Below are 17,759 nucleotides of genomic sequence, written 5' to 3' on the forward strand. Positions count from 1 at the left end.
CCAATAACCATCCCAGAGAGCCATCTCATGTAATACACAGTATTTTTTAAAGATACAGAATGAAAAAGAAGAAAAAGCCAGCCAGCATAACTGATCAATAGTTCGAAAAAGTCTAAAAATACATTGAATGGACAACGGTGGAACTCCCACCTCTGCAAAGAAGGAAGAGGGTATGTTCTTTGGAACCATGCTTGTTCTTTATAATTTTGCAATATTCACTTTTGACTTTTTATGTATGTTTTTTATTTCCATTTACTCACTATACACATGTATGAATACATTGTTTTCTTTGCTCTGCTTACTTCACTCTTCATCAGTTCATATAGATATTTCCATGAATCTTTGTATTCATCACATCCATCATTTTATATGTAATATTTTATTTCCCCCCAATTACATGTTAAAGCAATTTTACATCTATCATTTCTTATAGCATAATACTTCATGTACCACAGTTTGTTTAGCCATTCCCCAATCCAATTGATGCTCTGTAGTTTCCCATTCTTTGCTAACACAAGTAGCACCGCTATAAATATTTTGGTGTCCATGGGTACTTTCTACTTATCAGCTGCTTCCTTGGGTTTGAGCTTAGTAGTCAGATCATTAGGACAAAGGGTATGGTTTTAGCCACTTTATTTGTTTAATTCTAAATTGCTTTCTAAAATAGCTACACTGACTCACAACTCTGCCAACAATGCATCAGTGTTCCTTTCATCCCACAATCTCTCCAACACTGACTATCCCCATCTTTTGTCAAATTGAGTTTAAGATGTGAAGTTGTGATGTAGAAAGTCAGGATTGTTTTGATTTACATTTCTCTTACTATTAGTGATTTGGAAGATTCTTTCATGTGGTTTTATGTGTGTATATATACATCTGCATATATACACATCCGTGCATATACATGTGTATATATATATATACATATGTACATGTATATTATATATGTTAATTGCTTATATATTTTAGCTTCCCCTATTCAATCACTTCCTTCTTATCCTAGGTGTATTAATTTTGTACAGAAAATTTCAGCTTCATGTAATGAAAGATAGATATTTTATCTTTTGTGATTACTTCTCTCCTTTGTTTGATTAATAAAATATCTCCTGCCCATAACTGCAAGAGATATATGATCTATTTGCTCCAATGCATCTTTTTAAAAATACGGATCATAAAAAGGCTCATCATTTAATATCTCGCCACTGAACCCAGATGGCTCTGGAGGAGAAAGTGAGGCTGGTGACTTTGCACATCCCTCCCTTCCTTAAATCCAACTCATCTGCAAGTCATGGCATCATCTTACTGATTTAATGGTCCTCTTTGAGATTGAAGGACAAAAAACAACAACAACAGAGGCTCAGAAATGTACTCATCATGAAGCTTCTGCAAATTCTTTATTAAATCTACTTGAAATCTATTTTAAAGGCAACTGTCTTCTTTTAAATTTTTGTGACATTTCAAGTCACAAGGTGACTTGATAAACACTGGTTACCAAAAGAGAATTACTCAGCTTACATTGCTGAAATGACATGGATGTCAGAATTTTTTTTTAACAAAATGCTTCACTTTCAGAACTATAGTAAAAGCCATTTATAATCAAAGTTAGAAATAAGGCTCTTCCCCTATGCTACATTATCTCATGCAATTTAAGAAAAGTGAAAGTGATATACAATTCAAGCACTTTTTTAAAAGACCATGGAAATTAATTTTTTCACCATTTATTATTTGAATCAATCTTTTCATTGATATTTGGACATGTAATTTATATGGCCCATTCTATAAAATCCTTTCTTCATTACTTCAAGGATCATGATTTCATTGGTATAGGAGCTCATTTTGCTGAAGTTTTTCAGGGCAAGACTGTGAAAGGGTAGTGGTCCTGGGGACTCAAAAGGAGAGGACAATCTAGAGTTGAACCAGTTCACCATGGGTTGAATGGGAGCTGGGGATGTAGTGTAGTAAGTGTAGTAGTAAGTGTAGTAGTAAGTGCAGATGGACTGAGAAAGAACTGAGAGAGAGAGACTTGAGGTAATGGTGAGGAAGAACAGCTTTGGGGAGTTGTAAAGCAGAGATAAAAGTGGAATGACAATAGATTATGATCAGATAAAGAAATTTCAGAGTTCATGAACACAGAAGTTGTATGCTCGTGGGTGATGGTAAGGTCTAAGTTATGATCATCTCTGTGCCTGGCTAAGGTGGGTTGATCATCAGAAATATGAGAAAATCAGGAGAGTTTAGGGGAGAGTTTCTATATATTTTGATGTCCTATAGTTTGAGGACAGGAATTGGGGAATACAGAAAAACCGTTAGCCCAGCACTGAAGTCACTGAGAAAGGAAAGACTGTCTTGGAGATCAATAGAGGGTAGCAACAACAACAGCAAAATAAAAGAGGCATCAAGAGATGTCTTTCTAATAGTACACAGAGAGGGAAAGCAGAAATGTAATAGAGAAATGATGGTGGAGAAATAGGCTGGAGTCACTAGGACTCAGTATATCCCCCAAGGATAAATAAATACATTTGTAGGACTAAATGATAGAGTAGGAGGGCACATAAATGTTGAGAAAGGAGGGAACATATGGAGGGATATATGTGATGTATCCTAATCAAGCAAATAGTTAACAATGAAAGGAAAATAATTCCTATATTCTCTAAAAAAGAAAAAAAAAGCCCTATAGAAGAAAGGATGAAGTGGCACAAGAAGGGATCAAAACAGTAGAAAAGAAAGTAGGGAATCTCAAGTTAGTGGTGGGATAGTGTTCCAATGAAGAACAATGATAGAAATATTCTAAAATGATTATAAGATGTAGGGATTTGGTGTTTTTAGAGACCAGTGCCTCTGACAGTATTGGGTCTTTGTAGACAACATCTTACCTCAGGAGAATGGGAATCAGAGCTACTGGGAGCAACTGCCACCCAGAAGAGTGAGAAGGTATTGACCATACAGCATTTCTAAAATGGTTGTACTGATTCACGGTTCTACCAACAATGTTGGTATCTTCCTATACCCCCTCTGACACTGATTATTCCAAAATTTTGTCATCTTTTCCAGTTTTCTGTACATGAGATCAAATTTCAGAATTGTTTTGATTTGTTTTTCTCTTATTAGCAGTAATTTGGAAAATTCTTTCTGTTAATTTCTGTCTGTTAATCATTTGCAACTCTAAGAACTTTTGTTCACATATATGCATATGCAAAATATATACATATAATCTATAATACATACAATTATATATAAACATATATATGTATTATGTACTGTAAATATGTATTATCTGTCTATCTTAAACCAAAAACTACATCCCAATATTTAAGTAGTCAAAGGACATAAAAAAGCAATCTCAAAAGAATTTCAAACTATTAACAACCATTTAAAAGAATGCTCCAAATCGTTGATAAGAGAAATACAAATGAAGACAACAGTATCACCTCATATCCTGCAAATTGACAAAGACAATCACAGTTGAGAATTGTCAGTTTTGGAGGGATTGTGGGAATATAGGGATACTAGTGCAGTGATTTTTAAAGTTTTTGGTCTCAAGATCCCTATACACTCTTCAAAACTGTGTTGACCCTTACCTAAAGAGCTTTGGTTTTATGTTGATTATATCTATCAATGTTTACCTCATTAGAAATTAGAATGTCTTAATGTTATTATGAAAACAGTTTTTAGATTGTGGACCTTCTGAAAAGGTCTCAGGGATGCTCAGAGATCCTTGGAGAACTACTGCTCTAGTGCATTATTGATGGAGCTGCACAACTATTTTGGAAAGCAATACGGAATTACACAAATAAAGTCACTAAAATTTCCATATCTTTTGACCTTATAATTCAATTGTTAGGATAATAATAATAATAATAATAATAATAATAATAATACCAATAACATTTCACATAGCATGTTAAGATTTGCAGTGTTTTACAAATACCTTGTTTGTTCTCACAAAAAAAAACTTGGGAAGTAAGTGCAATTATTATTTCTACTTCACAGATGAGGAAAGTGAAGCAGGCAGAAATTGTGATTCGCCGAGGAATTTTCATAAACTGATGCAGAGCCAAGTAAGCTTAGCTAAGAAGCAATATACATGAAGATGACAACGTCAACAGGAAGATCCACCAGGAAACAATCAAAAGTGAATGTTGCAAAATTATAAAGAATAATCCTGGCTCCAAAGAAGACACTTTTACTCCATTCTTTTGTAGAGGTGGGAGGACCATGAACATGATACATTGCACATCTTTTCAGATTTTTTTCAGCATATTGTTTTGTTTTGCTGATTTTTCTCCTTATTCAGAAATATTATTTTTTTATATTGTATTGTTCTCTGAGAGAAAAAGAGAAAGGAAAATTTTGCTAATATAAAAAAGATATCAATAAATTTAAAAAACACTAAAAGGAAATGTAAACATGTACTGAAAGATAGACATGCAAGAGATATCAAACTAGGAGTTGAACATTTTTAGTGCAAAAAAAATAATGGGGGCTATGAAGCTTTTGATAACATGGTTCTCTAAATGGAATACTGACAGCGTCTTGCAAATAGATACTTAAATGCTTGTTGACCAATGTTTAATCTGGCTTGGTCCACAAATTACATGGATTCTTTTATACCTTCAATATCCTAGTCACATTCTCTTACCTCCATCCAAGAGATTGGCCCAGTATATCACTCTGAATCCTTGGAGAATTCCATTCAAGGCTTCTTTGGCAAGTGTTGACCAGGTTATGGATATGGTTTCTGGTGATGTAGCTATGGCTTGGACATTCTCTGGAGGGTAACTGGGCACTGAAATTAAAAAAAATGAAAAAAAACCAGAATAAACTATAATCTAAAGATAAAGATGAAAAGATTGACATTATTCCCCAGCACAAACGCACATTCTCACGCCTCTATAAAATGGTTTTTATATTGTTTTCATACAAGTGCATGTACTTGATTGATATTATCTCTATACTTCTTATGTATTTTATTTTTGAAAAGGTCATTCTTATTCTTATCAGTTGAAGTTAATTTAAGACTAATATATAAGACCTCAATTTCTGATCATTGTAATTTAGTATTTATGACACTCATCTTCTGCAGTATACATTCCATATTCTACTGTAGCATAATTCAAGAATTCATGCTCTTACCCTACACCCCCCCAAAATCCCAATAAAAATCAACTTCATCCTCATGTCTTTACATGTATTGTTGTTTTCTTTGCCTTCAGTTTATATTTTGTGATTTTTGTTGGAAGGCAAGGGTAGGGGAAAATTAGCTAGGCAATTAGGAATTTTTAATAAGGATCACTATATTAGAGGTACCTTAAAGACCTAGAATTATTTCTCCCCTATCATTAGAAGTAATTATCTTCTTCTCCATATCATATTGTGTTCTTGGCATTAATACTTTATGTTTTTCCCAAAAACATAGCAAAATTATTCGTTTAAATATGTGTTTTAGTAAAGTAAGCCATTACTAAAAACCCAAGGTACATTAAGCATGCTTTATAAACCAGTGAAGGTAAAAGGAAAGGAAGAAATTTTAATATCCTTATTAATGGGAACTCCTTTTCTACAAATACCTTTCTGGTCATTTATGATATAACTAGTCATTTTACCCCTCAGAATTAAGCATGCATAGTTAATTTTATATGGAGGTAATTGTAGGCTCAAAATAACTATCTATTTGTCCCCTTTAATATCAAATGCCTATTTATTGATATTATTAGCTTGTACATGTCATTTTGTTCCTTCAATGTTGACATAGCATGACAGAGTGGATAGAGAACTAATCATCAAGTCAGGATGCAATTCCAGCCTCTGACGCATACTGACTGTGTGATGCTGGACAAGTCATTTAAATTCGCAGGCAACTTTCCAAGACTATAAATTTCAGAAAAGGATCCCGTCTGCATTAGTAGAGGAAGTTTCCTCATCAGGGATCATCCCTAAAATTTTGTCCTCAGAGTCCAGAATTAACTATATATTTCCAGACACTCTTACTAAATTTAAAAGGCTTACATCACATTTTAGTATCTTATATTCAAATTCTATTTTACTATTTATGATTTGATCTCCCATCTATTAGCTGAATTAACATTTCCTGAACACCAGAGCAAGACGCATTTTGTGAGGTATAGTCTATGAGGTCTTAGAAAAATGAAATAATCTTACTTTGTAAAAGTTACCAAAAACTTTCTTTTAAAATGGACAGGGGTTATTCTTAGAGCAGATTATTTTTTTAATTAATTTATTTAACATATTTGGTTTTCAGCATTGATTTTCACAACAGTTTGAATTACAAATTTTCTCCCCATTTCTACCCTCCCCCCCACTCCAAGATGGCATATATTCTGGTTGCCCTGTTCCCCAGTCAGCCCTCCCCTCTATCACCCCTCTCCCCTCTCATCCCCTTTTCCCTTCCTTTCTTGTAGGGCAAGATAAATTTCTACGCCCCATTGCCTGTGTATCTTATTTTTTAGTTGCATGCAAAAACTTTTTTTTTTGTTTTTGAACATCTGTTTTTAAAACTTTGAGTTCCAAATTCTCTCCCCTCTTCCCTTCCCACCCACCCTCCCTAAGAAGTCGAGCACTTCAACCTAGGCCACGCATGTATCATTATGTATAACCCTTCCAAGAGCAGATTATTTTGTTACATTCTAGCTAACCAATTTCAGTAACAGGAAGAGACCCAGAACTTCCACTTGAGAAGACCCAAATCTTATTTTAAATGAAGTAGAGCAAATGAAAGAGAGAAATAATTTTGCCTTTGCAAACAAATACTATCAGAGCTGTAACCAAACCACAATGTAACTCTGAGAGAAACAAGACATCTACCTAATTACATACTCCTTTGTCAATGACATGGGGTTATTTTTCTTCTTAAGAAATCAACATAAACCCAGTAGGCATAAGCACAAGAGAAAAACTAGCCTGGTACTTAAATAAAACAGTAAGAGACAAAAAATACCTTTTGCTCTTTAGGGGAGAGAAACAATTAACTTTAATACTGGCCTGCAACATCCAAACAACTAGAAGCACATACCATCCTCTAGGGTAGTGGTAATGATTTCCTGAGAAGAAGGTCCTGTTCCAGCCTGGTTGCATGCCTGTACCACAAGGCCATACTGAGTGAATTTATTTAGGTTGTCAAGAGTATAAATTTCACTGTCTCCAGTGGTATCAATGCTGATAATGTTGAACTGGAAGTTGCCGCCTGTGCTATATTCCCGGTAACCTATCTGGTAGCCTCGAATAATGCCATTTTGCAAGTGTTTCTTTGGAGCCTAAATAGGAAAGAAAAGATAATATTCAAAATAGCTAGAGATGAAATCAACACCTGTGTAGAACCTCGAGCCTTACAAAAGCAATGAAGGTAAAGTTGTACCCACCTTCCACAATAATCTTCAGTGATAACCATATTGCTAACTTACGCCTATGTACAGAGTTAAATAAAAAAGAACGCTAATATTCTAAGACATCGTTAGCACCAAATTAAAAAGATGATACTGTAAGAGTTATCTAGCACATTCTCTTAAACCTGTAGAGGGAATTAGGGGGAATGAGTGATACCTCTCAAGTTTTTGAAGGACTGTTATATGAGTCATTGTGTCAACAGTGCCTGCCTTAGAGTCAGGAAGAACCGAATTCAAATTCTGCCTCTGAGACATGCTCTTTATGACCATGGTTAACTCCATTAAACTCTCAATGCCTCAGGCAGCTGGGAGTTTTGGTTGAATTGTTATCAACATTTGTGGAAGGACTTTTTACACTGGCATTCCTCAATAGGATAAAATCACAGGTCGAGACTATGCTATTCCCCTATGTTTCAATCATGTAGAACTAATTTTAGACTAGTTTTTCTTCTTTTCCTAGAAGAACACTAGGAACAATGATTGGCGGTTGCAGAAAGGCCAATTTTGGTTCAATGTAATGAAAATTTTCCTCAAATTTAAAGTTGTCCAGAAGTGGAATGAATTGTTTCAGGAGATAGACAGATTCTCTCTCACTAGAAGTCTTCGGGTAGGGACAGGATATCCGTTGGTAAAGGAAGTTTTTAAAATTAGGACTACATTTTTAAAGGTTGGACTAGATGAATTTGGGGGCCCTTCCTTTCCAACAAGTGAGATAATATAAGATCTTGTTACACTATACTAATTAAAGTATTTTCAAAAAATATTTGAAGAACTGAAATGCAAAAGTTTATATTCACAATGCCTATGATAAAATAATCTGTTAAGAAAACTGAAAGAAAATACCACTTAAAAATTATTATAGCACAACTATTTGTATAAAAACAATGACTATGCTACTAGAAAATAATATTTACCTATTGAGTCAACAGACATGTACTGTATACAAACTATGTCTCTAGAAACATCAAAGATACAGAAAAATCTTATTATTTTAATTGGGGCTATAAAACTAATCCCTAAAACAATAGAAGTCAAAAACAGCAATATTTTTGTGGTCTGAGATGGTCAGAGAAAATATAATGAGATTTGAGTCAGCCAAAGAGAATGGGTAGGATTTAGATAATCATAGGAGAGGAGGAAGGGAATTCAGACAGCATGTAGAGAATATTGAGATAGAGAAAGTCATAGAATTATCTCATGCTATACCTATATCTCAAAAAGAGAGTCAATAGAATTATCTGAAATTTTAAAATTTAAAAAACAAAAGCTAAGGGTTTCTGATTTATAAAGCCGAAGTATTGCACCAGTGGGACAGCCAGGTGGTACAGTGGATAGAGGACCAGGTCTGGAGTCAGAAAGACTCATATTCATGAGTTCAAATCTGGCTTTAGATACTTCCTACCTGTGTGACCCTGGGCAAGTCACTTAACCCTGTTTGCCTCAGTTCCTCATCTGTAAAATGAGCTAGAGAAGGAAATGGCAAACCACTCCAATATCCTTTCCAGGCAAATCCCAAATGGGGTCATGAAGAGTTGGGTGTGAGTGAAATGACTGAACAACAGCAACAACCAATTGCACAATTAGTACTGTTAAGATTTTAGGTCACCCCTCTTTCTAACCCCATCTCCCAAAGCTGTTTATTTAACTATTCATTAGTTATTCATAGTTATTCAACTTATTGAAACTGCTTATTCAGTTTGGGCAGTTGATGCATGTAATATTTATACCCAATAGCCATTTCAGTGACAAATTCCAAGTTTCTAATATGCAATCATTTTATTAAAACAACTTGCTCATTTTTAAATTTTGAGTTCTAATCACACATTTGATATTATGAGACAACCAAGGTATCTTTTCTCTTTCTTAGTAGGTGGAAATACAGTTTTAGTAACTCCTGACTTTCAAGAGGTCTGAAGATGTGGTCCTTGTTTGTTTGTTTGTGTTATAATGGACAAAGATATGTGAACCCTGTCATAAATTTTTCTTGGAATCTCCACATTTTCAGCTATGCTACTGCTCTAACATAAAACAATTGCTCTTGGATATTTAAAAGGCAGTTGCCTATTTTAAATTATTCATGCTTTCATTGTCAGTGAAAAAAAATCATATGCATTTTCATATCATGGGCCTTTAAATAGACACTGTAATGTATTCAAGTCAACATAATATTAGGTACTGTATAATTCAGCTCAACATTAATTAGTCAATGAACTAAACTGTAGGTCCTGGGGAATCTAAAAATACATATAACAAAGTTGCTGAGCTATAACAAGAATGGGGCATTTGGAGCTTTGTTCAGTCTACCAAATTCCAAGAGTTCTGAATTTAAAAGGTGCTAATCATCCTTATAGTCTTTTCAGAAATGGATAGATCTTATTGCTTAGTTAGCAAGTCAACAAAAGTCAACAGGATCAGGATTAGAGTTAGGATTAGGATAAGGGTTAGGGTTATTGCTTAGTTAGCAAGTTAACAAAAGTTGCTCCAGATGACAAATGCAAGGAGGGGTAGAACAAGACCAGGAGATATAGAGTAATCCGGTTTGGAATATAGACTATTTGAAGGGAAGTAATCCAAAATAAGATTGAGCAATTGGGTTGGAGCCAGATTGCAGAAGATCTTAAATTATCAGATATGTATATTTATACTTTTTTCATAGATGAGTGAAATGATCATAGCAGTGCATTAGAATGATTATTCTGTCAACAATGTTCAGAATGGACTAGACAGTGGATAGCCTAGTTGCTAGAGGAACTGTTAGGAAGGTATCATAATAGTTTAGATGAGATGAGTGCCATGACCAGAGTGGTTTAGGTGAGGATAAAGAAAGGTGCCCAAAACATATTGGAAAGGTAGAAAATATTGGAATAGACAGGTAAGTGGATATGTAGGAGGAGAGAATAAAGAATCAAAGGTGACTCTAAAATTCGAGTCTGAGAGACTGAGTGAAATCATTAATAAAGATTGAAAAGTTGGGTATGGGCAGGGGGAGAAGGTGAGGAATTACTTTATTATCACATCTATGACTCAAAAGTTCTCTGCTACTTTTCATAATAGTCTAATTACTAAAAAGAAGGATCTTGAACAAAGTTAAGATTGAGAGTAGTAATAAGGGGAGCATATTTAATGCACATTTCAAGGTCACAAAATAAACTTGTAGTTTAAAATGAACAGATCACAGGATCTAGAGTTAGAAGAAACCTTAGAAATCACATGGGCCAATGATAATTGAGATCTTTGGATTTAAGATGCTGTTTCTTATAACAGAACACAAATAAATAATGATATATTTAGTCTTCATGTCATGTACATTTCAAATTGTGTTTCAAATTAGATATCATTCATGTTTCAAAACTATACCTGTTAAAATCTTTAAGGGTCATGTATACCTTAAATAAAAATACACTTTTTGGGAAGCATCTACGTTTGAGAGAGTTGTGGTAAATGAAAGGTTTTTTATAAGAAAAAGCCAACTAATAAATTTCACACAATTTGTGAATAATAATTTCATTCACTTGTGCTTCCACAAACTGAAATGGCACTGCTAATATGCTAATTCTAATATTAATCTGTCAAAAAGTATAAGTAACAATAAAGACAAATAATAACCAATTTCCAGAAAACTAGAGAAGTAAGTAACTTTTAGTTATAGCATACCATCTGGGTAGACTGATGAATGAAATAGGTTCTATTCTCTGCCCTAACAGTTAGTTAGTATGATTTATTTATCTTCAAGATTCCTTTTTACTAGAGAAGAAAATATGCTGAACATATTTGAGACAGTGTGGCACAGAGGAATGACCAGAAAGAGTACTGGATTTGGAATTTGAGGATCTGGGCTCAAATACCAGCTTTATATATGTGATCTTGGGGAACTCTCTAGCCTCAATTTCCTTATGTGAAATATGAAGGGACTGGACTTGACCTTTAGGCCATTCCAATTCTAAGTATGCCTTACTATGAATATGTGTATGTGTATTTATGTATAGTGACATGTGCATGTGAAAATCAATATTTATATGTATATCTGTTTTGTAGAGAATTTGGACAGCTGAATGAAGAGAGATAATTCAGGGATCTTAAATTAGATCACTTTGAAATCATGCTATAAATTGTTGATATTGCTATAAAGAAAAAAACAAAAAAAGTATATTCCCAATTATCCTTAATAAACATTAAAAAATCTTTCAACTCACATGCCCAAATATATTTACTAATTCATCCCAAACTGGTAATGCCAAAGGGCTGCTACCCTGTATACTATTGAAATGATCAATATTGATTCTGTATCTTTTTTAATTGATTCTATTTGCAGTTAATTGACTTTGGTCCTATAATTGCTTAAGTCATGGCTTTTTGTCTCTGAACTTAGCTCATAAATTCATTTGGTTTGCAATGTGTTAATTTTGCAAACCCATTTCTCTTTGTAAACACCTATCTATTCTTGCTTCAAGGAATTTTGCTAACCTTGGGGGATGCATATGAACCTATTGGAGATGGGTCTAGTATCTTTACACTACCAAGCTATCCACTGGTATCTTGCAGGTGGACTCAAACAATGAATACTTCTTACTCATAGGGAAGAAGGAAGTGGTTGTCACTAGCCTCCATCACCAAATTTCCAACGAATCATGTTGTTCCCCATGCCTCAGTTATGCCGTGATGTTCTACCTATGTTCTGTTCTTTGTTCTGTATTCCCAAAACCTATGAAAAGAAAACTGTCCTTCCCATTCAGAGTCTCAGCTTATTGAGGTACCAAAGATCCTTTTTATTAGTGGATTTGTGCTTTACCAATGAATTGATTTTGATCAGAACTTTTGTGCCCCAGTATACCATATTTCAACTGTCCATTACTTCTCTGAATTAGGACTAAGGGTATAAAATGAGACATATATTTTTGGGACATGGCCAATGTAATAATTTATGATCCTTGATTATGTACATATTTTTACAAGGGTTTTGTTTTTATTATGGTTTTAATTTTTAATGGGAAGGAGAGTTGGGATTGAGGAAAATAGATTTTTGCTCTTTGGAAAAATAAAATTAATTTGTAAATAAAAAAACTTTTGAGGAAAGAGTTAGAAGGATAATAAGCAGCTTCTGAAAGTGGTAAGCCTTACCCCCAAAAGAGGAAGAATGTAAAAAATTGGATGTCAAAAACAACTAAACTGGAAGACAAGTTGAGAGAGAATTTAAGAATCTTTGGACTCGAAAGAGGAATATTTATAAAATTATGAAATATCCAAATCTTATAAATAATCCTCACTAAAAAATAAGGAAACAAGGGATAGAGGGAACTTCTGGGTTGACAGGAGAATTCTATGAAACATTTAAATAACAATTAGTACCAGTAGTACAGAAATTATTTCTCAAAAAAAATTGAGAAAGAAAACACTAGATTTATTGCATGAGGCAAAAAAGTCCCAATACTTTAGCAAGGGAAAGCTAAAGCAAAGGAGAACTATGGATCAATATATTAATGGATACTGATTGAAAAACCTTAAATAAAATCCTGTTAGACTACAGCAATTGATCCTAGAAAATAATCATTAGGACCAAATTGGATTTATACCAGGGATAGTCAGGATGGCTCAACCTTGGGAAAATAAATAATCACATTAAAAACAAAAACATGCCAAATCACATGATTATTTCAATCAATGCAGGGAAAAACTTTTGACAAAGTAAAACACTCATTTTTTGATTAAAAAAACTAAAAAATACCAGCACAGAGTGACTTTAAAAATAACTGAAAAAATACCTATTTAAAACTGAATTTAAAATAATGTTAAATAGGGATACACTGTAAGTTTCCCAAATTAATACAGGAGTGAAGCCCATGCTCCCAACTATTATTTTATATAGTTCTAGAAATGTTGGCAATAGAAACAAGATAAGAGAATGAAATTAAAGGCATGAAGGTGTAAGAAAATAAAACCATCCTTCTTTGCCAATCATGTGATAGTTTTCCAAGAACTAATAGACAAAGGATATTATTTAGACAATAAATTTAGCAAAGTTGCAATCTACAAAAATAAATTCCTCCAAATCAATATTATTTCTATATAATAATAACAAAACCCAAGAGATACTAATAGAATGGGAAATCACACTTCATATAACTACAAAATTATTGTAATACTTGGGGATCAATCTACCAAAGCAGAAAATACTTGAATAGAGAATTAAACATAGAGTGCTCCTTAAAGAAATAAAGAACTACTTAAATAATGAAGGAACATTCTGTGATCATGGTTGGGCCTTTCCAAAAGAATACAAATGAAAATGATGCTCAAATTATTTACTGTTTTGAAGCTATGCTAATAAAATTATCAAAGGGTTATTTTACATAACTTAATAAAATAATGACAAAATTTTTTGAAGGAACAAAAGATCAAGGATATTAAGGACAATCATGAAGTTAGGGATGAAGAGGAGGAGGATAATAGTGCTTCCAGAACTCTAGCTATATTACAAAACTGAAGTCATCAGAATCATTTTATAGTGGTATAAAAAATATAAGGCTAAAACAGTGGAAAAGAATAGACAAGGAGGATCAAAACAAGGCAACTCAATAACTCAGTGTTTGAAAAGTCAGAAAACATAAAATTATTTAGGAAATTCCATGTTGGAATAAAAACTTCTGGAAAAATTATAAAGCAGACAGGCAGAAATTAGGATTAGACCAACATGTTACATATTCTGAAATAAGTTCAAAATGTATACATGACCTTATTATTAAAGATCATATCATTAAAAAATGAGAAGAGAAACAGACCACGTACCTTTCATAGACATGGGCAGGAAATGCATTCTTAACCAAATAAGGGATAAGGAGGATAGGGAATAATGCAGTACCTTCTACATGCCAGGAACTTTGCTTAGCACTTTACAAATATTATCTCATTTGATACTCACAAAAACCCTGGGAGGTGGATGCTGTTGTTATCCTCATATTACAGATGAGGAAATGTTAGGGGCGCTCTGGACCTGGGCCTCCTGAAAGGGTAGTGAGACGCCAGGGAGTCTGGACCTGCTGACGCAGCAGTGCCTGTGTGGCTTCTGTCACGTCAGTACCGGGGCGGCTCCAACTGGAAGGGCTCCACCTTCGGGGAGGAACTGGGGAGGAGCTAACCCGAAACTCCCAATATAAGGAGCACCCCAGAGAGGGTCAGTGGGATTTTTGTGTAAGATTTCTGGTACGCCATTGCAATAAAACTGCTTGTCGCATTCTGGTAGCTGCCTGGTGATTCTCCTCTCGTGTCCCCCGGGAGGAGCCCGAGACGTCCGAAGACCCGTGGGCAGGGTGAGTGTGAGGCGGTAGTCGGGGAGAACGGGGTGCTATTGTGGGGCACACCCTTCCGGCTGCCGACAAGGAAATTTAGGTGAGAAAATATTAAAGCGACTTGTCCAAGGTCACAAAACTCACAAGTGTGTGAGGCCAGATTTAAACTGAGGTTTTTCTGCTCTATCCACTAAGCCACCTGCCTGCTTCTAAAACAATTAGACAAAAGGCAATTACCAAGGATAAAGTGGATAACTTAATTATATAGCACTAAAAAACTTTTGAACAAAGAAAATTTATATATCTAGGTAGGAAGAGAATTGGTTGAATGGAAAAAATGTATATTTCTCTCATCAGGTTTTGGCATCTAAGATATAAAGGCCTACACACACACACACACACACACACACACACACACACACTTTTTTGTATTTATGTATGTATCACACATATTCTTTTGTATGCGTGTATGTATGTTTTTGTATATGTGTATATATGTATGAATGGATGGTGGATGAATCTGTGAATCAGGACAAATCCTTTGTAAAACAATTTGGAATTATGTAAATAAAGAAATGAAAACATCCATACCCTGTTATTCCACTGCTAGGTTCATACTCTAAGAAGAAAGCCCCCATACACATCAATATATTTATAGTAGCACTTTTGTGGTAACAAAGTATTGAAAATAATGTGCACACCCATGAGTTAGGAAATGGCTAGAGATTACGGTACATGAATGTAATAGAATATTACTATGCTGGGTGAAATGATAAATATAATGAGTACAGGGAAGCATGAAAGATTTACATGAACTGATACAAAGTGAAATAAGCAGAGTCAAGAAAATAATTTACACAATGATTGTGTATGGGAAAGAATATTCACAGAACAATTTAAAGAGAATATTTAAAAATCACAAAGAAAAAGCATGGCTGCAATGAAGACAAAGAAGATATATTCAGTCCCTTCCTTTCCTGGGGTGGTAGCTCTGTGGATGCAGAACATTACATATGTTTTCATACTTTTTTATACCATATTTATTGAGGTTTTTTGAATGAATATAATTTTTTATTTAACATTTTGCACTCAATTATAACCCTTTACTTTCCTGTTTAACCAAGTTTTTATGCATTTTTTTTTTGCTAAATTAAGCATCTTTTAGCCTAACCTTTGGAAGACTTACTGACTCTGCAAATTTCTGGCAATGAAAAAGAATTGTACAACTGCTAGAGTCTCATATTTCATACAATATGCAAACAGAAGCAGGATGACTAATTAAAAAGAAGATTCTCAGACAAAAAATGTAGGATATAACTATGGCATGAAAAGAGTTTTGTGGCAAATTACAAATCAACACTGGCTTTTTAATGGAAGTCATCCAAAATTAACATCCGTAGCTTCAGAAGTCTTGGGATCTCAAGAGCCTACAAGTTTCTAGATAAGGGAGTCAAATTCAAAACCAGTGTTTACATTAACAAAAGAAATACACTATTTTTGATTATCTTAACAATTTGATATACTGGAAAAATCCAAATGTGAAAAATAGGCACCAAAGATGTTTTCTATTCTTTTTAAATGAAGAAAACAGATGAATCATCTGTTGATATTCTAATTAAAAGTAATGGAGAAAATATAAAAATCTGAACAAAATTAAACATATGGGTACGATACTGAACAAAGTTTGGTTTGACTATGCATAGACGTCAAGAAACATTTTCATTTATGAAGTATTTCAAATTGCCATTATCATTCTAATTCTTCCTAGTTATCAGTAAGATTACCTTTGCTTTGCTGACTAATGCTGACCAACTTTCTAGATGATTTGACACTCCACCTGGAACTGTTTCCTGAGCTGGTCAGGTGTGACAACAATGCTGCTTGCAGCTACTGTGGCTGTGTAAGGCCAATAACACCAGCACACAGGAGGGCTTCTAGCACAGGTTCTTTAATCTGCTTTTCCAAGAAAAGCAACTTTAAGGGGTTTACAATCTCACTTTAATCAAACATACATATATCATTCACTTAGTTCAGGGGAAAAAGTCAGCACTCTGAACTTCAGAGAAAACACAAACAGGAATCACAGGCAGAAATTATATAAACAGAGCAAAATAACACAAATCAGCAGACAGGCTTCTAGGTGTCTGTCCAAGATATTAAATACATAGTTACCAGAGAGAGAAGCACCAACATCTGGATTTTTCAAAGTTGGGGGGGTGCTCCTTAATGGCTACCCAGAATTTCCACACTAACACTCTTCCAATGAGTGAGCCCCAAACAAAATGCTAATCTCAGAGTAGATATACACTTCTTCAGAGTCTCATCTGGTTTCTTAGATTGCATATTCTGTTTTAATACCAAACTGTCCCAAAATCCAGATTTCTTTTCAGTCTTCACATCTTCTTTTACTCTTAAGTTAGTTCCTTTAACCTTTAGAGATTTCCATTTTTCTAGTAGTCATCATCTTGATTAAACATCGAGGTCACTTCTTTCCAACCTCAGAAAGTGGCTCCCTGAATCATGGTAAATTGAGGGGTCTGCCCTCCCCTTCCTGGGAAGAATCATCCAGAAGCACTTTGCTCTTTCAGTTTCCACACGCTACAGTAGGGTTGGGGGGGGGGCGTTCTCTTCCCCACCTCTCTTTTTTTTAAACTTGGTGGATTTTGGTCAGGGTGAATGGTTGAGGACTTATGATTCTTTTTTGGGTTTATGATTTTAGTGAGGGGCCCCCACCCTGGACCAGAGCCCAGAGCTGGAGCAGAAGCCTCAGCCATTGGAGCCGCTGCCCCCTGGGGTTAGGGGGACTGGGGGGGTCGGCGCTGAGGGTGGGGGTGTGGGGGGCTTGGCCACTTTGGTTTCAAGTGAGCTGCAGCATGCCGGGTGCTGGGGAGAGGGGAGGGAGGGGGCAGCCATATTTATTGGTTTTCTGAATTCTTTCTCTTCTTTTTTTAACTTTAAAATATTATTTGTTATATAGGATAGCTCTCTGGGTTGGGAAGGGATACTGGGAGGAATTCTGGTGACGTATAAAAACGAGATACCATAAACTTATTTTTTAAAAGAAAGAAAAATATAC

The 17,759-nt window shown here is 34.7% G+C and overlaps 1 protein-coding gene across 1 annotated transcript in view; it reads right to left on the reverse strand.

Moving 5' to 3' along the window:
* The window catches only part of DSCAM (DS cell adhesion molecule), a 776,379-nt gene that overhangs the window by 152,249 nt on the left and 606,371 nt on the right, over window positions 1–17,759 (reverse strand). The window contains exons 17-18 of the mRNA XM_036744150.1: window positions 7,031–7,271; window positions 4,640–4,786 (exon numbers count right to left, since the gene is read on the reverse strand). Of these exons, the coding sequence (XP_036600045.1) occupies window positions 4,640–4,786; window positions 7,031–7,271 (388 nt within the window). The remainder of the gene's footprint in view (window positions 1–4,639; window positions 4,787–7,030; window positions 7,272–17,759) is intronic.

Source organism: Trichosurus vulpecula, chromosome 2 (assembly GCF_011100635.1).
Source record: "Trichosurus vulpecula isolate mTriVul1 chromosome 2, mTriVul1.pri, whole genome shotgun sequence".
NCBI lineage: Eukaryota > Metazoa > Chordata > Mammalia > Diprotodontia > Phalangeridae > Trichosurus > Trichosurus vulpecula.